This window comes from Catharus ustulatus, chromosome 4 (genome assembly GCF_009819885.2).
Source record: "Catharus ustulatus isolate bCatUst1 chromosome 4, bCatUst1.pri.v2, whole genome shotgun sequence".
NCBI lineage: Eukaryota > Metazoa > Chordata > Aves > Passeriformes > Turdidae > Catharus > Catharus ustulatus.
In genome coordinates, this window is record NC_046224.1 from 65,559,131 (window position 1) to 65,582,953 (window position 23,823).

General features: G+C 40.2%; 1 protein-coding gene across 6 annotated transcripts in view; it reads left to right on the forward strand.

The window, feature by feature from the left end:
* PHF21B (PHD finger protein 21B) overlaps nt 1-23,823 on the forward strand; it is a 179,351-nt gene that overhangs the window by 139,666 nt on the left and 15,862 nt on the right. For 5 of the 6 annotated variants that reach the window (XM_033058293.1, XM_033058294.1, XM_033058289.1 and 2 more), the window contains 3 exons: nt 4,480-4,572; nt 18,058-18,408; nt 20,587-20,709. In XM_033058293.1, coding sequence (XP_032914184.1) covers nt 4,480-4,572; nt 18,058-18,408; nt 20,587-20,709 — 567 coding nt within the window. Of the gene's footprint in view, nt 1-3,240; nt 3,280-4,479; nt 4,573-18,057; nt 18,409-20,586; nt 20,710-23,823 lie in introns of those variants that run through there. The other variant, XM_033058291.1, reaches the window with a different exon arrangement.

The following is a 23,823-nucleotide window of genomic DNA, read 5'->3' on the forward strand; positions in this document are numbered from 1 at the left end:
ATACGCTGCTGGATTTACCCAACTGAGATCGCAGGTCCCCTCCACAGTGGGCCTGCTGCATTCCTGTCTGAGAGCATCTGTGGATTGCTCAACCTAAACCATATCCTTGACGTGCCAGATCCCTGTCTGTCTGTGGAGATTGTTGGAGACCAGGATAGGAAGTCTCTTGTGTCCTGGCCACATTATCCACTAACTCCTGCACTGAGGGATGCAGTGGTTGAGCTTTCTGTTCAAGTCCAGGGCTGGAGGCAAGAGTTAGCAAAAGATCAGAGCTCCCAAAATGCTTCTGGTTGTAAAGTTTAGTGAATTAGGCAGTAGGAAACACACCTGATGATTTTCTTCTTATTTGAAAAGAACCCAACTGTATCAAGTAGTAAGTCTGGTTTAAATGCATGCAATCAAACCTGAGGCCAACTGAAACTTGGCTCTTCACTTTTCCCCATCCCGTCACATTGTAGATGTTTCAGGGGGTTGCCAGAAAAGCCCAAGCAGCTTTAGACAGAGGAGAGATTCATAAATATCTTTGACTTTTATGGACCTTTTTCATTAAAATGCTTAGAGCTGTAAATGTAGAAATAAGAAACTCATTTAGCTTTACAAAAGTGCTGCTATTCAGCATTCAAAAATAATATTTTAAATTATTGTTTCTGCTTGTATCAGAATGCTTAAAGGTCATTGCCAGAAAAATGTCTTTTCAGCTTGTTAATTAGAGGTGTATAAGAATGTGCACCAGCTTGCTCTTCAGATAAACTGGAAAAGAAGGAGAAAAGAAAAAGGTCCCCATGGATAAAAATGATAGTGTGGAATTAGTGAGTACAAGTCTTTGATCCATCAGGCTCACCGTGGCCTGGACAGTCAGGGTATGAAAACAGGCAGCTCTGCTAACAGGAGAACAAAAATTTATTTTTCTGTTTGTTGGGGAGGTATCTTGATTAGTCACCCCCCGAAGCCCATGGGCTTGAGCTGAGGGCCCAACTTCATACAGCTGATGTGTGAAGGAGAGTGTGAGCAGGATTTGACGTGTCATGGGAAATTTGTCGTGTTCTCATTGTGTGGCCAAGGGCATCAGATAAGGACACTTATGTTTTTATTTCCCAGGCAAGTGGTTTTATCTTCTCATTTACATACAGCTTGTACAAGAACAAAGCAGTATAAATTGTACCCAAAGCCAAACTGCCCAACCACCTATTCTGGCACTTGCACCTCCTTCATTGCAGAGATTACAAGTGGGATTCCCTGTTTCATACTTCTTTCAGCCATAGTCTTGGAGACATCCTGGTCTGCCTAAAAATTAGGCCATTGAGATGGAGCTCTCCGTGCACAGATGATCAGTCAAATGAATCAGACACTGGAATTTCCATCTGCACAACATTCTAGCCCTGCCCATCATCATTTTAAAACTAAATCTAGACTTTTTTCATCACTGAAAGGGAGACAGTAATATTAACCTAGGCGAAGTACCCCGACATAACAGATGAAATGTGTTCCAGGAAAAGTACAGAGGTCATTGAACTAATGAATATCTTGAGCTATTAGTTGCCCAAGCTGGGAAATAGTAACAAACCATGTAAATAATGAAAAATAAAAGAGATTCTTAGATGTCTCTCTGTCTGAACATACTGTAGTGCTAATATTAACATGAGATTGAAGTTCTGATTTTTTCTTTGGCCGTATGATTTCTATACTGAGATTGTTTCCTTGAATATTAAATAACAGACTCTTACTATAAAACCATTGGTAAAAAGAAGGTTGCATCTTTGTCACTGAATATTTAATAACTTAGGAGTGCCATTATTTGGTTTTGTACTTTTGAGTTCACTGCTGAACTGCTACTTCAGGGAAATAAATCTGATTAAATTTTTGAAAGTGCAAGTGACAGAACTGATGGTAATTAATTTCTCCACTACCCACAGATTATTTATCATGGCTTTGCCTTTAAGTGAAGCTGAGGCAGTGTGCAGAGTAGTTTTGTGGTGTTTCTTGTTTGTTCTCTCATTCCCATTTCTTTTGACTCAATCATTCACTGTTTTAAAAGTTGAACCAGAATTGGTCCAGCAGTGCACCCAGGGGCCAACATGAGCGTCTTCTGCACAGGACAGAGTCATTCTGTTGTAGTTGCTTGGTTTTTATTCCCTGGAGATATTTGAAGTAATACAAGAGAAGAGCTTTGTTGCTCAGACATGGAGTTTTTGTGTGTCTTAACAATTGCTAGCTCCATCTTACTTAACATCTCAGTAATTTGATTCTTATCTTTATAATCAGTTCCAAATTTCATTCAGTGTCAGCACTTTGTATTTTAGTGGCATCACAGAATCATTAAGGTTGGAAAAGACATCCAAGATCATCAAGTCCAACCTTGGATTGAACACCACCATGCCAACCATCACGTACTTTGTTGTCCAGTTTGAAAATATTTGCAAATCTTTGTGTATCTGTAAGAATATTAGAATGTATGGTTGCAAGATCAGAGGCAGCAGCCTTTAAAGCACAACTTTCCAGAAGGAGGAACTTTTTCTGTAGAGGATATCTGTACAACCCAGGAGAAGTAGTGGTGCCCCTGATATTTCCTACAAAACCTTGGATTTCATTGTGAGGTGAAAGAAATCTCATTTGGGATAGTAAGAAAATATAGATCCTATTTGTGATAAGCTTTTGATAGCATGAGTTGGAAAGTTCACTTCAGTATTTACCCTAAAAAATCTGAATCTGGGCTGAATTGATTACACTTCATGCTAATATTGAACAGGAAATGATGATAAGTCTAATAAATGCCCATAGCAGCAGGTGGCAGCTCAATTTCTCTTTCTCCCCAGAGTGCAGTAGTTCATCATGTTATTCTTGCCAATGTGTGAGGCTGTGATAGGGTAGACAAGGCAATGAAGTTGTTCAGTCAGATCCTTCCTATTGTCTTTAGTCCATGTGTCACCCTATAAGGAAATTGTGGCAGAAATACCCCCTTCTGTTCCAGACCCTGCTGCCAGAACCTTATTTCTAAAGGAAGGTGTAACTTGCTTGTTTTATCATCCATGAATGGAAATGCTGCTCTCTCTGCCCCCTTTCCCTCTTATCTTGGCTTGAGACAGAATTTTAATGAAGTATATTTTTCCGTGAATAATCCAAGGTGCTGGTAATCTATGAGTACTCAAGAAAAATTGTCCTGCACGTTTATAACTGTTCCACTCCCCTTGTTGTTTTACTCAGGCAAATCTTCTTCAAATGTTAATCTTTGCTGGATGTGCAACATCACACCCCCAAATGTCTCTGACAGGAGTAGCAGAGGTAAAAATATAAATGCTGTAGAAGTTTATTAAGAATATTCTGCCTGAATACACTTGTTATTTCTTATCAAACACGGGAGACAGAATGAAATAAACTGTTTTGCCACTCTGTGGGTGAGTTCTGGGGAGAAAATATCAGCATGGATATGACACAGTTTCCTTGAGCTGATTATGTTATAATTCCTTTTTGACTGACAAATTTCATTACCATATTGGGGTAATAATAGCATATTTTATCTTACTGGCTGTGGTCCAAAATCTTGGTTTAGAGCAGAGTTAAATGTAGAGAAATTCGGTGGAATCTATATTTTTCCCCATGTTAGCTATTTCTAACAGCCTGATAAGATTTTGTGTTCAGTGACTAAGTGTCTCTTGCTTGTTGTAATGACAATCTGCTTGCTTATATTGCTGTGTCATCCCAACAGGAATAACCAACCAAGTGCTAGATAAAAGTTACATAGCCTTGCCTTCAGAATACTGGCCAGTTAAGCAAAGAATGAACTTTTGGTGAGAAACTGTGGCTTCCCCATCCCTGGAAATGTCCAAGGCCAGGTTGGACGGGGCTTGGAGCAGCTTGGTCTGGTGGGAAAGTGTCCCTGTCCGTGTTGGGAGGTGAAATTGGGTGATCTTTAAGGCCCCTTCCAATCCAAGCCATTCCATGTTTCTATGAACTGAAATCAAGGATGAAAGATGTGGAATGGAAAAGTTAGCTGTCTTGTTTACATATATGGTCCAATCACAAATTTATAAGCTATCCACTTATTCCATCCTATCTTAAATAAGATTTTAATAAACTTGGTATGCAACTAAGAAAAGGGTGAGTAACAAAAATAAACATAGATAGTAATAGATGCTGTGTTGGCCCAAATGAATGTCATCTTAGCTGAGTGTTGTGTGGCAATGTGCTGTAGTAGATTTATAGGCAGCTTTACATTTTAATAATTCAGTATTTACTATTTCCTGAGGCACAGTAAATATCTCTTTGTGACCCTGGCTACCATGAAATGCATCATTGTACCCCTGCACGTCACTGAGGTGCATTTCAGATCTCTTTTGAAAACAGTCTGCTGCCTAGAGAGCCTTCAGCCATGGCAGCTGGGAAGAGAAAAAGAGCTGGAAGGGAACTGCTGGCTTGGATAGGTTCTGTCTGGGAAAACTTTGCAATTGTTTTAAGCTGTGTTCAAATGTTTTCTTCCAACAGACTTTGGGAACGATCACTGCAGTGCCCATTAAGGTTCCTCAGGTCAGCTCCTTGCAGAGGTTGGCAGGACAAGGACCGGCAGTGCTACCTCAGGTATGAAATACAGTTTCAAAGATGGGATTGTGTCATCTTGTACATATTCTGTGCTCCTGTGTAGTGCCCAGGCCTGGGCGCATTGGCACACTGATTTTGCAGAGTTGTGTTTTTCTTCAGTCCATGAAAAAAATTATTCTGGGAGTTTACTCATAGCACAATGAAAAGCTATAAAATGTCATGTAGATTCATTGTGGAAGAACAAAATACATATGGTGGAATGTAAATTTATGCTTTAAAGTTGAATCACAAATCACAGAAGTGAAAGTATGTAATTCTGTAGTTAAAAGAGCCAGTGGAAATCTTAACCTTCCTGTTCAAGATTTAACCCCATGCTCCATTTCACTGACTTATTTGCCTTGTCCACCCCAATACAAAGTTTTGGCCCACCTAAACCCAGGTGCCAGACCAAGGAAAGATTCTCTGGGTAGGAGTGAAAGGAGAGTTGCACTCACTGGTTTTTAGAATGTTTCAAACTGTCTTCTTTTCTGAGCCTCCATCACTGTTTCTGTAACTATGCACTTTATTCCCCATTTCAACCCTCTTTCTCAAAATTTTTGGATGTAATTTTCAACAGGTGTTTTGCTGCAATTCTATGGTTTGCTCTTCACATTAATGGTTATTAAATATAAATATATTTGTCCCACTGTAGCTCTTAGAGCTCTATTTCTTATGTATGAATACTGGAAAAGTGCTGAAGTTGATGATATATATTCTTCCTGTTGTTTCTTTATTTTTTCCTAATTTCTTTTCAGTGGGAAAATCTAGTAGGATCTGTGAGCTAAATTTACTTGGAGGAAGAAGTATTTCCAATAGAAAGTTCTGAAATTCTCTCTTTAAATTACATTTTGTGGAAGGCAGAGTTGTGAACATAAAGTGAGGTTATAGTTTTCTTATCAAGTTCAAGACTTTGATTTTCAGTTGTTCTTACAACATAACAACATTTTGATTTCTGCCATTTCAGAGTGTCAAAGATGAGCAGATTGCTCCTGAAAATAGATTATGAGGTTCAAGAGCAGCTGAAAGACCTCTAACAGGGTCTAAATTATCATTTTGGTTATGTTTCAGCAATGATGATGGCCTTGCAAATGCTGCACTTAGGGAAGTGCCAATGCCCTATGCTTTTGTTAAATAGAAAAAATTTCATTCAGTCCTAGATTCAGTTTTGAGGAATTGAAAAAATTGGAGGAAGCTGTTTCCCTCAGCTTTTTGAAAAGAACACATCCTTTCTGTCTCGCTGTTTAGGTCATGGCAATATTTTTGTTCATATTCCACTTTGTTGTACTCCCTTCCTGGTACAGCTTCCATTTCAGAACTATTTATGCAGTCATACTTAATAGTAATGAACTACCAGCACTTTCTTGGCTGCTCTGAGCCTGAATTCACCAACTTTTCTATTTTGTGAATATTTCATATAGACAGAATGGGTGATAACTACCTAGCAATCTAATTTCTGAAAAACTAAAAATTAAATATATAACTGTATGTAAGACCATGTTATCAGGGTATGTGTAACGCCCTGAGTTTTTTCTCCCTTTTTCACAGGCTCACAATGGGCCAGCTTCTTCAGCAACAGCCTGTCTCATTTACATGCCAGTCCTCCTTCATGCTTCTTCGTGATCCATATATTCCTCTCCCCCTCCAAGCTCACAGAGAAGGTTACAATTTACATGTAGTTTCCTAGTGGGGAACTCCCTCCATCAAACATCCCTCCTTTGTACTCAGTGTCTTCAGAGATACCAGGTTTTCATCTACAGGTGGAAAGTTTGATTTCTAATTAACTAGTCAGATGTCTTGAAAATAGATTTAATATAGCCATGGACCAGAGTGGTGCAAAGCTGTCATTGCCCAGGTACAGCTGGATGCAGGTGACCTGGGAGGCCACTGCAAGTCTGCAGCACTGTGTCACTGTGAAAGCTGTCCTTTGTAAGAACTGTAGGGTGAGTGCATAGTCATCTCTGGTCCAGCAAAATTGGAAATTTCAGATGGAGATATAAAAATTCCAGGAAGCAAGGCCATATGATACCACGCAGGTGTTATGGTAAAAAACATCTCCTTCTTCCTTGTAGCACTATGAAAATAAGCACCTAGTTAACAATTATTTTGGAAATTAAGAGATGTGTATCATCTTCCAGTAGAAGCTGAAAATCTTGCAAAATTGAATCCTGTCACAGGTCATGTTCTCAGCTTTTTTCCATCAGACTTGGTCACAGACGAGGCTGTCCTACTTTTGTCCCTGTGGATGACAGGCAAAGCCCCATACCTTGCTCTGAGTTACTGGTACAATCCTGCCATTCTAGGACTGACTTTCAGAGATGCAAATTCCTGTCTCCCAAGCATACCAACAAGTTGAGTCCAACTGGGTTTGGTATCTGCTAAAACCTTTGCTTTGTCTGCCCATGTAGCAGTGAATTACTGGGACAGCAAAACCATATTCATCACTCCTCTACCAAGAATTTGGAGTATTTCACAGGGAATTACAGCAGTGTCCAGACTCGGATGTTATCTATGGTTCAGTCTTGTTTTGGAAGGGATGGAAAGTTCCCCGATCTCCATCTCTGCCAAGTCTAGCTGTGACAGTGAAGTGTGTAGAGCCCTGCAGTGATGAAAGCAGAGCAGCAAAGGCTTCTGTGCTCTGGTAGCTGTGTCCATTCACTCAAGCAGGTGAGTCCAGGTGTAGCTTGTGCAAGTGCAGTGGTAGCTGCAGTTGCACTCATCTAATCTTTTGGGCTGCATATGCTGCTTCTCTTCAGGTCTGTGGGGGAGTGGAAGGCCTGGGTTGGACCCCTTTTGGGATTCCTGCCATTTTAGGAACCTACAGTAATTTCACGATTATAAGCCACACCTGATTATAAGCCTCATGTTACAATACAGAGTGTGATAAAAGGTATCTGTTCTATCACCATCTGTTGAGGGCAGTGATCCTTGTCTCCACAGGAGATATTCTGCTAATGGGCCATCCATTGAAACCAGGCAGGGCATTGTTCTTTATCTTTTCACAACCCATCCTTCCTCCAGCCAGTCATTTTCTGCTAATGGCCATTGAGTCCCACTGTGGGACTGATAAAATTACTGCATCCCATTGGAAGTTGCTCCAGCCAGGGGGAAGAGCCCAACATTTCTTACCAAGATAAAAACAGAGGTTTTGGGACACTAAGGGAGCCCCTTTCTCCACTGGACTCCAGAGGAAAACCGGATTTCTCCACATCACCACTGGACCTCCGGAGGGAAACTGCACCTTGTACAGGAGCACTGCTCCAAACTGAGCCACATCTGTCACTGCAGGAGGATGCAGCCACCATGGAATGGGACTGCTACCAACACCCTGCCTGACAGGGTGTCAGGTTGTACTCTGACTTTGTCAGGGTTTGGAGTTTGTTTCTCTGTAGTACTGTATTTCTATTTTAATTTCCTAGTACAGAACTGTTATTCCTAATTCCCATATCTTTGCCTGAAAGCCCCTTGATTTCAAAATTATAATAATTTGGAGGGAGTGGGTTTACATTCTCCATTTCAAAGAGAAGCTCCTGCCTTTCTCAGCAGACACCTGTCCTCCAAACTAAAACAACAACTTTTCATTCTTTGTCCATATATAAGCCGCACCTGATTACAAGCCGCACTTTGGGGTCGAACCAAAATTTTAGTCAATACGGTGCGGCTTATAATCGTGAAATTACTGTACTTATCTATGAATCCTCTGGGAGCGGCTTTCCTTTAAGGTGGACAGATTGCACTTCTGTCTCAGGTGCATGTAGATAACTGGGCAAAATCCAAGTCAGTATCTGCATTCTGGGCAGCACACCAACTGCTCTCTGGCATTTCTCCTTTTGACCAGTCTCATTATTTCTTGGGATTTCAGATTCTCTTTAGATTTCCAGGTAGGCATAAATATTACCAGGCTGGATGGACAGAAAGAGGGGACTCCTCCATTTTGAGGGTACTCATCATGTCTAAGGGAGTTTGATGTATTTGACACTTTTGTGCTTCTCATCTTGACAGCCTCTTTTGATTTACGTTTTTGTGAAGCAAAAACATACCACACAAGTAAACTGAGGCATTTAACAAGAGTTACATAAAATAATGCATACATAATAGCTCCCTAATTTTCCACATTTGTACAAATATTCATCATTTGTTTTGTTCATTTGAACAGCTTTATGATATGACCCCCTGGGAGATCTTCCATCTGGGGAACAAAGTTTCAAAATTTGTTCAATCACAAATGGCAGCAGAATCCCATCACTTAGAACCGCTAATTAAGTGGTGAGCAAACAAACATTACTTACAAGTTCTTTGCACAATACAAACAATATTTTTAGGCATTCATTATTTGCCAAAACAAGCTTCTTTGGTGGATATTTGTTCTTTTTCTTTTTTTTTAATTTTCCTACAGTATGAAGTTGGTTTTGCTTTCATCAAATAAGTGACCTGTGATGTTTCAGAAGCTAATTCCAGATAGTCTTTCTGTTCTTAGTTTGGTCTTTGAGGTTTCCAGCTGAGTGAGATGCTTTGGAACTACAGATTCTCCACTGCACTCTAAGAAGAAAATCCTAGAGATCCTCTGCTTAAACACTGTGGTACTCCTGAGCTATTCTCTTCTTTATGGCACCATCTGCCCTAAGGAGGGGGTTGGCATTCAGCTGCAAAGCAAATATTCTGTCTATTTTGAACTGGTTTACAGACAAATATAAGTTGCACTGTAGCCACGTAAAGGTACATGTGAAATGTTATTTTCTGTTCTTCAACAGGAAGATTTTAAATGAACAGCTGATATAAGCTATTTCTTCTCCTTTCCTTTGGGAAGAAGCATATATAGCTGAGAGTTCTGCTTATGGTTCCTTTTGAACAACTGGCTTATTTTTAATGATCATGCTACATGCATGTCCCTACAGAAAATATTTAGTGTAGAAATTGAGGAGTGTGTTTGTAATTCTTAGAGAAGTTTGAGACAGCTGCCTCAGCCTTATTGTAGGGACTCCATGTCCCAGACATGCGTGGCCAGCTTGGCCTTTCACATTAAGTCTTTTTAGAGAGAGCTTTGAAGATTGGGATGGAAACATGATACTTTATTGAAAAGTCTGTGGGAGTCTCGGTTCCACACTAGTGAATGGGTTTGGTAGGTTGCCTGTGCTACTGAGAGAGGCAGTGGCTTGCTGTAGCACCTTCAAAGTATGTATTTTACACTGCTGCTGTGCAGCCAAGACAGGTGAAGGTGTGACTAAGGTGGTTCCATAAGAACATTTCTTGTGGATGGTAGCATGACAGAGCTTGGCAGTGACAACAAATCCAGTCTTCTGCAGTAAGGTCAAGGATGAATGTATAGGGTAGGTCAAGGAGGGCTAGGCTCAGATGCACCTTTTCCAAAGGACCTTCATTTCCTCTGACATTCTATCAGTGTCAGTTTTCACTTCTTAATCGATCCAGAGTGGTGAGGAAGGAGCAGCAACTCTAACCCCCACCCTACCCCCAACCTGTTATTGATACTTGAGACCTTCAGATCTGATCAGTGTTGTAAGCACTTTGAAAAAGACCTCTATAGAAGGCAGCTCTCCATGATAATCTGCACATAGAATTCTAAAGTATCCATGAAAACCTCAGAAAACATTCAAGCCATTTTTACATCTGGCATAGTACCCTTTCCCCAACTGAAACTCTTATGTTACTCCATGTCAAATGCTGCTTTGCAGAGTAGCAGCAAATGAGAGGGTAAGAAATTTCCCCTCTCTCCACTGATGCCATTTTTATCCATGCGAAAGTTGTGACTTCCGACCCATGTCTGGCCTAGATCTTGGCTATGCTATGTCTCTGAGCCTCAAGACCGGTTGTACAAGCTTGGATTAGAACTCTGGGTGAGTAACAGGTGGACAAGAGGGCTTGCTTTGTTTGCATGACTTCAGTAAAGGTAGGAGGAGCTAGCTATGCTGCTGTCTGATCATTTTCATCTCCTGGTGTCTCAACTTTTTGTGTGCTTCCATCTTGCTTATGCTGTCAGCAGACAAATTATTTTTGTCCTTACTTCTATCATTCTTTTTGTCTTTCTTTTTGGATTTTGGCTAGTAAATGATTAGGGACTGGTTGAATCATCATAATGTGATGTTATTATTGTCTAGAAGCAGGAACAGCTCTTAAAGTGATGGGCAGTACAAAGCAATGATATCCATGGTCTTCAATGTGACATCAAATTTTGAGTCCAGTGAATGCCAGCTGTGTGGATTAGTTCAGAGCTTGTCTAAGGAAGTATATGGACAGCAGGAAAGCAGACAGGTCTTCTCTCATTCTTGCCTAAAGGCTTCATGGACACTTTAAATTGATGGAAGTTAATCATAGATGAGTACCTGTGAGAGAAGCAAGCTAACTTGTTATGCTGAAAAGAGTGGAAATGAAAGTAAGTTATTTACTGGTGTGTATAATCACAGTCTATCTTTTATACTTCCACTGTAATCCTAAACAATAAGGATTTTTTTTTCCTCAGAAGCACAAAGATAACAGCATGTTCAAGGACAGAATTGTTGTGCAGAAGGTAAAATAACCCAGAAATCCTTGTCAACTTCAACCTCTATTTCTGAATTTTGAATAATAGTGATTTTTATTGGCAGATGGAAAAGAGCCACTTAATTAATCATCAATTCAATAGTGGCAGTGCCAAGCCAGATAATATAGGCAAAAAATACACAGTCCATTAGCAAAAGTCAGTCAAGTTCCTGTGAAAATGCAGTTTTGAGTTTGTTGGGGCTTGACACTGGCTAGAAGCCATGCCACCCACGAAAAACTGTTCACTCAATCTTCTCTGCTATAGTTGTCAGAGAAGGGGGAAAGAAAAACCAAAAGGCTTTTGGTTTTGAGGTGAGATAAGGATTAGGTGAAAACACTTCAAGGGCAAAACAGGCTCAAAACTTAAAAGGTACAAAGAAAAATTTATTAACAGAATTAAAAGAGGATAATGACAACTAAAATAAACCTTTAGAACACCTTTTTCCCCCACCCCAAGCCCTTCTTTTCTTCCTACCAACAGTGCAAGGAGACAAAACACGGGGTTTTTAGTCAGTTTGTCACTTCTAAAAATCTTCAGTTTGCTTAGGGAGAGGAGGTTCTTCTGTTTTTTCATGGGCTCCTTCTTATGGGACACAGTTCTCTGTGAATTTCTCCAATGTGCTTCTAATTTTCCTGCCTGACCTGCTGTATCCTGAGACCCTCCCACAGGCAAAGTAGTTTTCCTGAACTACATGGCATAGGTCATTTTAGTTCATGGCATGTCATTTTTTTAAGGATGAGTTAGTCTAATTTGGAAGCAATGATACTCTTTCTGTATGTTCTCTCTCTGTTCAAGTTTCCCACTCAATTACATCTTTTCAGCATCCATTTGCTCCAGCGTTAGCACCTTTTCTCATGGGCTGCAGGTGAGGACCTCTGCATCCCTCATGCACTTCATGAATTACAGGGAAGCAATTTGTTGTATTATAGTCCCCACCATGGCTTTCAGAAGATCTCAGCTCTGACACTCGGAGCACCTCCTCCCCCTCCCTCTTTTCACTGACCCACATGTGTCATCATGTTGTTCTCATCTTCTCATGTGTCCTCATTTTTTCCTTTTCTCTGACTTCGGAGAAAGTTGGCATCTGTGGGTTCGTTTGTTTCCAAGATATCTTAGCTGAAAGGGTCTTATAGAGTTTTGCAGCGCTGAAAGTTTGATTCCATCTGAGCTCCACACTGGGGAGTCGCTGGCTGCCTGTCACATGGGTAGCTCCATTCGAAGGAAAATTGTGTTCTGGCTAAAAGCAGCTGAGCAAGCAGAATTCACCATGATCTGTGCTGAGATGGCGTGGCTGTTCCAAGGCCCTGGCTGCATGGCGGCTCCTGGTGCCAGGATGGCCCTGGCAGCCACCTCCCCACCCTACAAAAGAAAAAAAGAGGAATTATGCATGCTCTTTCTTTCTTAAATATGTTGTCACAGAGGCGTTACTCACTATGTTAATTGGCTTAGCAGCATGTCTATTTTCAGACCCAGCCTGCAATTGGCTTTGCTAGGTGTGGAGGAGCTTCTAGCAGCTCCCAGCACAAAAATCACTTCTGTGGCTGGCTTCTTCCCTACTCACCAAAAAATCAAACCATGCAAAACCAACATAGTGTTCAAAACATTAATAACATTTTAAATAAAGAACTCCCACCTGACTGCCTTATGCCAACATCCATAAAAAGCAGAGCTGGCAGATTCCCACTCAGACATCCCTCTCAACAAAACTTCAATTTCTGTAGTATCAAGCAAAGCTGAAGGAGAAAAATGAAATGAAATTATTTTACCTTCTTAAAAAATGCCCAGGAATTTTATTAGCTGCATGTCACCTTTACACTAAAGTTAGCTGTCCATGACTAACAATTGAAATGCCAAATCATGGCAGATACACAGCACCTAGGAGATGCCTGATGGAGTGTATGCAATTTGAAAATGTGTGAAACACATGTGAACACTGCTGAGTGACTCCTGGGTTATGTTGTGTGTAAACTGAAAGACCAGGGTTTGTTTCGAGGGGCTTGTCGCAGTTCTGGCCTTGCTGAAGTCTGCTCAGTTTTGCTATTGGTTTGGATCAGATTAAGGTTTCTTCCCTGGTCTGCTCCTTCCCGAGTACCAGGATTGAAAATGAGGGCTGGAGCAGCTCCTTGAGTTTTGCCCTGCATTTCACACCATCCTGTAAGTTCACAGGCTAATATTCCAGGGATGTGCTGAAGAGTGGGCTGTGTTGTATATCAATATGGGATTCACTGATTGTGGGTCATCTTGCCTGGGCTTTCTGCTATGAAGAGGAAGCTCTTTTTTGTGTAGGCTGATCACAGGGGAAGAAAAGAAAGAAATCTTCCCTATGGGAGGAAAATAAACTATGTTTATTTTGACAGTGGTCTTACACCAGACTGAAGATAATTGGAGCTTATTGGGAAAGGAACTAAAAATTAACCAAGATGCAAATACTTGTATTTGAGTGAGTGGGGCAACCTGGATGTCAGGGAGTGTCACTGCTGTAAAATTAAGCAGAATTTTTTTTTTTGCCTAATTTTTACTGATTAAAAAAGAAGAGGGTGGGAGTCAGTCCTTAGCTGGCATAAATAGGCACAGCTTTACTGAAGTCAGTGTACATCTGTTCATTCTGATGCAGGAGATGATTACCCCATAGTGCACTCATTTTATCAGCCATTGCTAATGTTTTCTGTGTAATCATCTAAAGTTTTTGAGAATGAAAGCTCTGGCTGCTGCTCCCAGCACTTTGCCTATGTGACATACGAATTGTGCCAAATCCATTTTGAGTTTTTGTTTTTAAGCTCTGAGCACAAGGGTGAAGTGAAAATGAAGTGTGAATAATGGTCTTTCTCTCAAAGGCAATGTGATATTGCACTAAGCTGAAAAAACTTACTTTCATACAGATCAGCCCTGCTAGTATGAAGGGCTGATGGATGCTGAGCATGATCCAGCTGATATGATACAGGGGAAGGGGAGGGCTCTTCAGTGTTGCTGACAAAACTATAACAAAATCAAGGGACTGGAAGCTGAAGGTAGGCAAATTCAACCTTGCAAAAAATGCCAGTCATGAGCATAAAAAAGCTCATCATTAAGGAGTCTTTAGTATTATTCCTTTTAAAATCAGTCTTCAGTTTCTGGGAGAAATTATATGGCCAGCCTGTGAGCTGGAGGATCACAGGGATTCCTTTTGTATTTGTAACTGAAGTACATTGTGTTAACTTCCCTTCTTTCCTAGGCCTGAAGGAGAACACATTTACCAGAAATGCCATTACCAGTTCTTGTAACACCTGCAGATCTTCACAGATGCAACTGTTCTAATTAAATCCCACCCTTTAGGACTATATAGGATTGCCCACAGAGATTGGAGAAACTGTGTGATTTTCTTCCCTTCTCTGTTCTCCTTATACTTGTTTGGGTTGGATCTTGAGGACTTCTTTTGTAAGAGGTTTTCTTTATTACCTTATTTTGCTTTACTACAGCAGGTGAGTGGATCAGCTGTTGGGGTGTGCCTCAGATAATAGATTGACCATGATCACGTTTTCCTTAGTCAGTGGTGACACACATCAGGCTCTCCCACCTCCACCACTCAGCAATTCATTTCCCTCTGCAGTATTCAGCAATTTATGCTCTTGAGAGCTTGAATAATGTTTTGGTGTTCATTTCACCAAACCTTTCATTTAGCCTTTGAGTTTCATATAGGGACAACTGGATGGAGCTTATTAATATGGGATATACAAGAAGTCATGTTAATCACAGGACCTGATTCTTTCCTGATCTGAAAGTCTTTAAGATATATTAAATAAAGGGCTCTCTGTAGGTCTCACAGGATTGGGTCCTCTCTTATTTCCATGTCTGAAAAGCAGACAGCCCCCACCTAGTGAATGCTCAGATTTGAGAATATCTCCTTGAAAAAAGTGGTCACCTGAGACCTGAGAAGTACCAGTCTGAACATTGCCACAAGAAATGAAATGTTTCTATTGTCGTGGATATCGAAGAAACTCACGAACAACACAGGTTTAGGAAATCATTATATTGAAGAAGCAGCTCTCTCTTTTTGAGCCCTGGTAGTATCACATTCTGTTTTGACAGCTGGAAGATACTTGTGGAAAGAAGGGTCGAGCTACAGGAGAACTGTTACTTGCAACACTTTCCAAGAGTTGAAGTGTTCTTTTGGTAATGTACATGCTGTCTCTGTTTCTTTCTCTTCTTCTGTTTTGCTCAACTTTGGGGCCTTTTATTTCTGAAACCCTTGTTACAGGGTCTGGTGTCGTCCAACCTGTGCTACCTTCAGCAGAAAATTACTTTTTGATACTCTGTCTGCAGTGTAGTCCCTGTCCTTAGTTTTATTCTACCTCTTCTTCAGTGATTGCCAGCTTCCAAACTTTTGCTAGTGTCATTGTCCTCCTTTCATCTCCCAAATTTAAGCTACAGTTTTGCTGTGAAGGAAAGGAATTTATGCTACCCTTTTTCTTATTTTTTTTCTCTTTCTGGTTGACACCATTTATCTTCACAAATAACTGTAGCAGTTTGGAGTTTTAGGTGACATTCTTCCAAAGTCCTTTCATGTAGCTGTTTATTAAATATTTAAGCTTAGTGGTTTTGTTCTGAGGGGAACGTTCATAGGTGTTAGATCACAAGGGGCTTCTATGTTTGCTTTCTGTTTTGGATTCACACTTGCAGGCCCTAGAAGTAAATGCAATTTTCACTTCAAATTATTGTAACTTTAACTCAGGAGCACCTGAAACTTTTGTTTCTGTATTCACCTATTTTTATTGTTCTGTAATTGCAAATAAAAATGGTCTCCCAGAGTGAGGTAAACTCTACAGGGAATTTGCAGAGGCTTTGCTCATGAAAACAGCTATTCCTCTTCTTTATCACACGGTGGCAGAAAGTGCCCAGCATATGCTCTGTGCTTTACCAGTTTGATAAGTCCTATCAGATAATTTCAGTATGCAACACTTCAGAAAGAATTTCGTATTTTGGAAAATTAAGTTGTTTTAATTATCTGTGCAGGAAGAGCTTGTTTTACAGTGAGGTAGCATGTGTTCATCTACAACTTGCAGGATGTGTATTAACAGTGTGTAGGATTCACTGAGGTATTACATCATGTAGTAGAAAAGAATTATATAGCTGGAATATACATACACATTTAGTTTTAATCAGGCTTTTGATTAAATATAAAAGTGCAATTAAGAGTGACAGATACAGTGCATGACTACATGACTACATGCCAGTTTTTGTCTAGAAGAACTCCTGAACTGATGGGTTTAAACAAATGCTTTGTGCACTACTTTTAAAAATAAGACCATTAACTAATTAGGGATATGAAGCTAATTACAGAGTCCTCCCTTAAACTACTTGACCAAGGTGTTTGTCTGGTATCTTAACTAAGCCAGTTAGATAATTGTTACACAAAATGATTGCATAAAGAAAATGAGCGAAGAACCCTTCAGGTACTGTCAGGGTATTTTGACTATGGTTCGTTGGAGTTCTGTATAGTGTTGCTTCACTTCCCAGCAGGTCTCTGAGGTTTTCCAGTGTTACCCTGAAACTGTGAGCTGAGCACAGTGACTTCCTGGCTCTGCACGAGCCTGCAGGACCTTGGGCAAACCTCCTCTTTACCTTTCCATCTACCATGACTGCTGGATGTGTCCTGAGCAGGACTGTGCCCCTGACACCAGTTTTGCACTGCTTGTGTGTCCTATTGACATTTGAGGGACAAGTTACCAAGACACAAAGAGCTTGCAATAGCAAGTGTTGCTGCACTTAATGCTTGTTGTGGGGACCAAAGGGTGTGGTTCCTTCTTGACATGATAGGGGATGATGGCCAGCCTTGAGAGATGGTTTTCTACACACCAGTAAATCCCTGCCTTTTCGTTAAATTGCTTACTTAGGCTCAAGATTGAAGTTGGCACCATTTGAAGGGCTCATGTAGACTCCAGCATGGTGACACAGGCAGCTGTTTCCTGTGTTTGTCTGTTAGAACTTGTCATTTTGTTTCACAGTATGGAAGGTGCATGAAGTGACAGGACTAAATAAGCACAGAGGGAACTGACTGTTTCATCTGGCTGTGTTAACGAATAAGCTGGGAGTGAAGTTAACTCCATGTGAAGTAGTTTAAATTATTTATTTTCAATCCTGGAACTGTACTTAAAATGTTGTTAAGGCAGAGCCATATTGACAGGGTGGCATTAATTACACCACTGGAAACACATCGCATTAGCTGAAAATAATTGATTGCAGGTAACATTCATGGCTCTGGGTACAGTGCCAGCTGTTGCAAAGCTGGGCAAAGTGTCTTCTTCCATTCATGGAAGTTCCTCCTGCATCCTGCATCCTCCCACAGCTGCAAATTAGCTCTTTAATTACTGCAACAAAATATGATGTTTGGTGGTTGTGGGTTTCTTGTAGCCCTCTCTTAATTTATTTTTTGTGAGCTAGGTGATTGTGTGGCTGATCTTCTCTCATTGCATGGCATGTCTTAAACATGTGAGGATGTTCATTGACCAATCCACCAGTATAAAAGCATATGCTTTACTGTCCCTGTAAATGCTTTCCCACAACTCCCTTAATGATTCATCTCCCTCTCCTTAATTCATAGCAAAAGTGTTGTGTCCTTCAGAAAAGGAAATTTTTGCACCTGGGTTTTCCATTCTCTGCAAAGGCTTTGGCTTACTCCTCCCTACTGAGAACTGAATGTGATTTAACTAGCATTGGTAAGGATGTGTGCTAATCAAAATAAGGATTTTAGTTTCTTTTCACTTATTGTTTACCATTGCAGTGAGTTGAGAACTTCAAAATTACCCAGTTGAGAAGTGCTGGGAATGTATCTACAAGTAAATTAATGGCTGGCTTCTTGCAGTTGCTATATTCTGTTTCTCTAGATGCTCCTGGTCCAGGGTTAATGAAATTAGAGATTCTACTTGGAGAATGCATGTGTGCAGTGTCTGTTCATGTGCCTGACTCTCTTTTTGCAGGTTAGGCCAAAGACTCTGATTCCAGACAGCCTCCCAATCTCCCCGTGCAGAGACCAGCCTTCCAAGCAGCCTCCCACCTTCCAGAAGGCAACCATAGTGAGCATCAAAAACCCTAGCCCTGCCCTCCCGACTGCCAACAACACCGTCAGCCATGTACAGACCCACAACAGCCAGTCACAAAGTGTCACTGAGCCTGCAGCCCTCTCGTCCCCTCTGAGTGGTGCCGGCGTGGCCTACGCCATCATTTCCACCTCCCCCAGCAATGCAGCTCCGATCAGCACCAGCGCCGCTGTCTCCGTGGTCAACGACAGCATCAAAGTGCAGCCGCTTCTCATCAGTGCCGACAGCAAGGTGAGTTCCCTGGGCTGCAAATGCAGGAGTTGTGTGCAGGTATGAGCAGAATATTGCCTGGGAGTGCACACCTGTGCAGTGCTGTCAATAGTTCTGATGGTTCCTTTGAATAAAAACCAAACAAACCACTTTTATCCAATTATTCACATGTCTCTGTACCAGTCCCGAGGCTTCTTGGGCTCTGATACCTTCTGGACTGCAGCTGGGCCCCTTTGGAGTGCTGGCAAGGTTGGGGGAGCAGGAGCTGGGTGTTCTTCCAGTCCAGGGGTTTTACAGATGCCTTGAGCTCCCATCTGGGGTGCCAGAACTGATGCCTGGAAAGGCTGACCTAGAACAGAGACTAGACAGAGCAAAAGGAATAAAACAGGTATTTATTGAAAGGATGCATCTTGGGCAGTGCAAGAGCCTGGCCGGGGTTACACCCAAGTCGAATCCAAGATGGATCCCAGTCATGAGTTTTTACACTTTTACAAGTTTTGGTTCATCTACATATTGGGCTTAATTGCCCAATCACAGCTTCAGATTATGAAGTCTCAACCCTCAAGGCACTGATTCTCAAATTAATCAGAAAGCAATGGGAAAATTCTTCCCATTGTACCAAAAAAATGGGACACATAGAGGCTAGTAGACTTTTATCTATGTACAATCCCGTATTTTCCTGGGAACAAAACACATCATCATGTAGACTGACATTAACCGGACCATATGAACTTCTCTTTCCTTAAGCCAGTCCTCACTAATAAAATCCCTGAATTCTGTACAGGCTCAGATTTCCTATGGACTCCCTCTTCAACGATGCAGTGATACTAGATTTGTTGACTGATCCCAGGGAGTACATAAAAGAATCAGAGATTCCCTTCTGCTCTTCCAGGGGAAGACCAAATGGAATGAAAGCTCAGGGTTTCAGAACTGACCAGGAGATGAGTCAGTAGAAAGAAAAAATTCAAGCTATGAATTACTCATTTCGTCTTTACACTGCTTTTCAGCATTGGAATGCAAGAACTTCACCACTATTATACCAGAGACAGATTCCATACAGGCTGCTAATGTACCCAGCAGACATACACTGTAATTTACTACTGGGATTTTGCTACTTTTGGTCGTGTTGGTAGCACAGATTCCATTACGGTGCTAAAAAAATATATAGGATGTAGGATGGCTTTTGAGGTAAATAAAAGCAGACATCTCTTCCCCATTTCTTTGACATAAATTATTTTTCTCTTACTTAAAATGACTGCTGGCTCAGAAAACCATCCCTTTTAATGCTCTAGAATCTTCTAGAATGACTGAGTTGAAATAATGTATCTAACACTTAAACGGCATTGATTGAAAATTAGCAATGAAGTAGATGGAAAATGCCTACTGTTCAAATCTAATAATCTTTATCTAGAAGGTGATAGCCCTTGGAAGTGCTTTTGAAGCTCCCATGGTCCTTTCGATTATAGGTATGAAGTCATATGTGTAGTTCTGTGGACAGAAATTAATTCCTTTTAAATTAATAGCCTCCAGATAATGTGACCTATGTATATAAATCTTCATGTGGTAATTCAAATATGAGCAGCTGGATATACTACCATAAATGAGTGAATGAGATATGTGTCCTAATTCTTATAGGTTCTAAAAAAGACCTAATTTTGATTTAAAACACAAATAGTTTATTTAGTTTATGAAAAACTAGACATCCACTGCTTATGACATGTAAAGGCTGAGGACTGAAGTCTGATCTCAGTTGAATGAGTAGCACATTCTTTCCCATCCCCATGTATTTGCTCTGAAATAACACAGGTATGACTGAGATCAAACTGGGTTTGAAAGTTTAGTAATCCCATCTCTTCTACTTGCACACAAAATAAAATCAAAGGAAAGACCTTAAAATCACTAACTCCACAAAGCATGGCTTCCCAGTCCTTCACAAGTCCTCTAAACAGAAAATGTCCTAATTTTCAGAGGCACTGATCAAGTGACTTAGGCTGCAGCAGGTTTAAAATACACCAATAAGAATTTTTAGAAACTTAAGTATGGATTTAGGACCTTAACCTAGGTATCCTGTTGTTTTATGCTTTCGACTTGTGACTTACATTTCTTATTTGTAGGGTATCAAGTAACCCTTCAAAGGGTTTCCAGCAGAAAAATCTAGTTTCATATAGTGAATTCTCTTATTTGTACATTGTCTTTTAGGTTATCATTATTCAACCTCAAGTCCAAACCCAGACAGAAAGTAAAGTGGAGACAAAGAAACCTCCTGAAGACTCAGCTCAGGGACTGCCTGCTACCAAAAAGAAAAAGGAGGAAAATCCAGAGGTGATTTTTAAAAAATGTTTTATTTTACATAAATGAGCTACAATATGGTCAAGTTACAGTGGCCAAATCTAAACATTCTTCTGTGTACATATGCGATTACTTTATTTGTGGCTATGGTTTTGCCAGCTGTTCATTTCTCCTCTCAATCTCTGCAATCAGGGTAATTTCTCTGCCAGTAAGTGCCCTGAAAAATTTGGTTTACATTGCTCAAATATTCCACTGTCATAAAATGTAAGACTTGGAGGTCTCATAATACCTAGAGGTCTCACAATAATCTATGGAACCCATGACTGTAACTAAATTTCTTGTGAAAGGTGTATCCAAGCTTAAGATACTTTCTTTTATGATATCAAACATGTAGCATCAGATTTAGAAGCTGTGTATGAGGTGGAATTAACATTTCCTATGTAAGCTGAGTGTTTAACATCTTCTTTGTAATGAATCTTGCAATTTTTAGATGGCATTAATACTTTCCTGCATTTGCTGTGTACATATCTTCCCGCATGTACACAGATTCTAGTCTGAAATACAGTAATTTCGCGATTATAAACCGCACCGGATTATAAACCGCACTTCTGGGTGTTGGCAACTTTTCGTTCTTTGCCCATATATAAACCACACCAGATTATAAGCTGCACTTTCGTTCACAGCAAGGATGCTCACGCAACTTTCACAAAGTTGCCAATTAGTAACAGAATCACGGGATCACGGGGTTTACTGGCTCGGCTCGGGGCCGTGCGGGTTCAGCTCACAGCTGCCCCGCTGCCGGGGCCGGGTGGGCTCCAGCTCGGCTTGAGGCTGCTGTGGGCTCACACTTCTGGGTTGGCAAATTTCTGAACTTTATCCATATATTGGCCGCTCCTGAGTGTAAGCCGCACTTCCGGGTTGGGACCAAAATTTTAGTCAAAATTGTGCGGCTTATAATCGTGAAATTACTGTACATTAAAAATCCTTTGACTTGAGTAAGAGAATAAAAAGCAGGTAATGAGACTAAATCTCTTTTGTGAATTATACTTTTGATTTAAGCTAGAAATATAAACTGCAAGTCCTTGTAGAAATGGGGTGTCTCTAACAGACGTTTTGGGTTTTGACTAGATATATTCACATTAGATTGAGTGTAATTTTAGGGCAGTTTGAGAAGTTATACAGACTGGATCTACTTCTTTTGTGGAAATGCTCAGCTCCTATGAAATCTTGAACCTCACTAGTCTAATAAATCTGTAGCACAAAAGCATCCTTGGAGTTGTAGATTTAAGGGGATTATTATAATATAAATCTATGTTACTTGAGTCATGTAGGTGGTCATTTGTTTTACCATTTAAAGAGGTTTATATGGTTAAACAGTGTTAAGGATAAATATTTTATCCCAAAATATCACAGCTCTGTGTAGAAGCTCTGCAAAACTATGCTTGGGAAGCCTCCCAAGTTTAAAATCTGACCCTTATATGAATCTTAATTACCACTGAATGATGGGACTGTAGAGTCCTGTTTTGTTTAGGCAGGTATTTCCAAAACCTTATTTATTTTGTAACACCTTATGGACAGAAAGGCCAGTAGGTCCTTCTTAGAAAGAGAATACTAGGAAAAGACATCAATTTTTCTTTGCCTGTAACTTTTTCCCATGGAGAAAATGCTGAATAAAAGTCTTCCAGAAAGATGCAGGAGGAAGCAATTGGACTGGGCCCACACTTTTGGTATGGGATTAAAAAATGTAAGATTTTCATTACGTTGCTAACTAGAATATCTCAACAGCCTTTTTCTAACCACAGACACTGTTCCTACCCCATTTACTGGAGGTCTCAAAAACCTTAATTTTCTGGGTAGAGTGCTGACATTGTGCCCTTAAGTATGACTGTTCTTTTCATAGATTTGTTGCACAGCCATAAATAGGTAGGACTAGAGTTAATTTCTTTTGTTCTTTGAAAGTAAACTTTAGTTGATTATCATGTATTTATGCAATTAGTGTAATTAGAACTAACATCATAATTAGGATAAATACATGTAATGACATAAATAGAACATGTAATTACAAAACTAAATGCTTTTATGAAAATCTTTGTTTTGCTTCATGAGAGGCATACTGTGTATTTCTATAAGCACTCATGGCTTGTAAGCAGATGATTAAATTTAAAGCAAAAACAACATGGTATTTTTTAAAAGGAAATAGGCACTCAAGGCACTTCTCACTTTCATTTATCTTCAAAGCACAAAACTGAGGCAGGAACTCTAATATGGCTCTGTGTAGAACTTAGCTGGGAGAGACTTGGCTTTAACAAATTACACTGACAATTTGGAATAAGCTAACTAGAAATAACCAGACTTACCAGTAACCAGGATTCCCACATGCAGTTACCCGGTGTACATGGACAAACAGAGAAGAATGAGGATAATTGCTGTCTTTAGCTCCCAGCTTGGTCATTCTTCTCAGCTGGGAATGAACAACAATGATGATGGATCCGTGATGGGCCTTCTGCCACCAGGATGGCTTCTGTAAAGAAATGAAGGAATTACAAAAGGGAGCTGCTCCTCTAGGGAGAAAATGCCCTGGACATTGTTTTTTGGGTTTTTTTGTTCATTTGTTTGGGGTGAATTTTTTTGAGGAGAGGTAAAGGAGACGGGTTTATATTTTATTTTTTTCTTAAAGAGACCTAAGTTCAACATAGAAAGAAACAGAATTCTGCCAAAAACGTTTTGATCATTTAAAAAATTCATAATAGCAAACAATCTGACAACATTTTCATTCTAAAATGTTTTTATCTAAAAGAAAAATTACTGCCATAAATGCTGGTTATTTAGTTAATGGCATTCTAATCCTTCCTAAGTACAAGAGAGACACATGGCAATTGTAAATTAAATGCTAATATTAAGCCTGGATTGAAAATCTGGAGAAAATGAAGTCTTGGTTTTGCAGCTTCCTGTACAGAAGAGAAATAACAGACCCTGTGATATTTTAAAGGAAAATTTTGCAGTGGAAGTCAGATTTTGAGTTGAACCCAATGATCTACAGGGGTGTGAAATAGCAAAACCCATAAAAACAAATAGGCTAGTAATGTAATATGCTTGTTCAAAAGACTATGGCTTGTACTGGGATTTTTAAAAAGGAACCATCTTTCA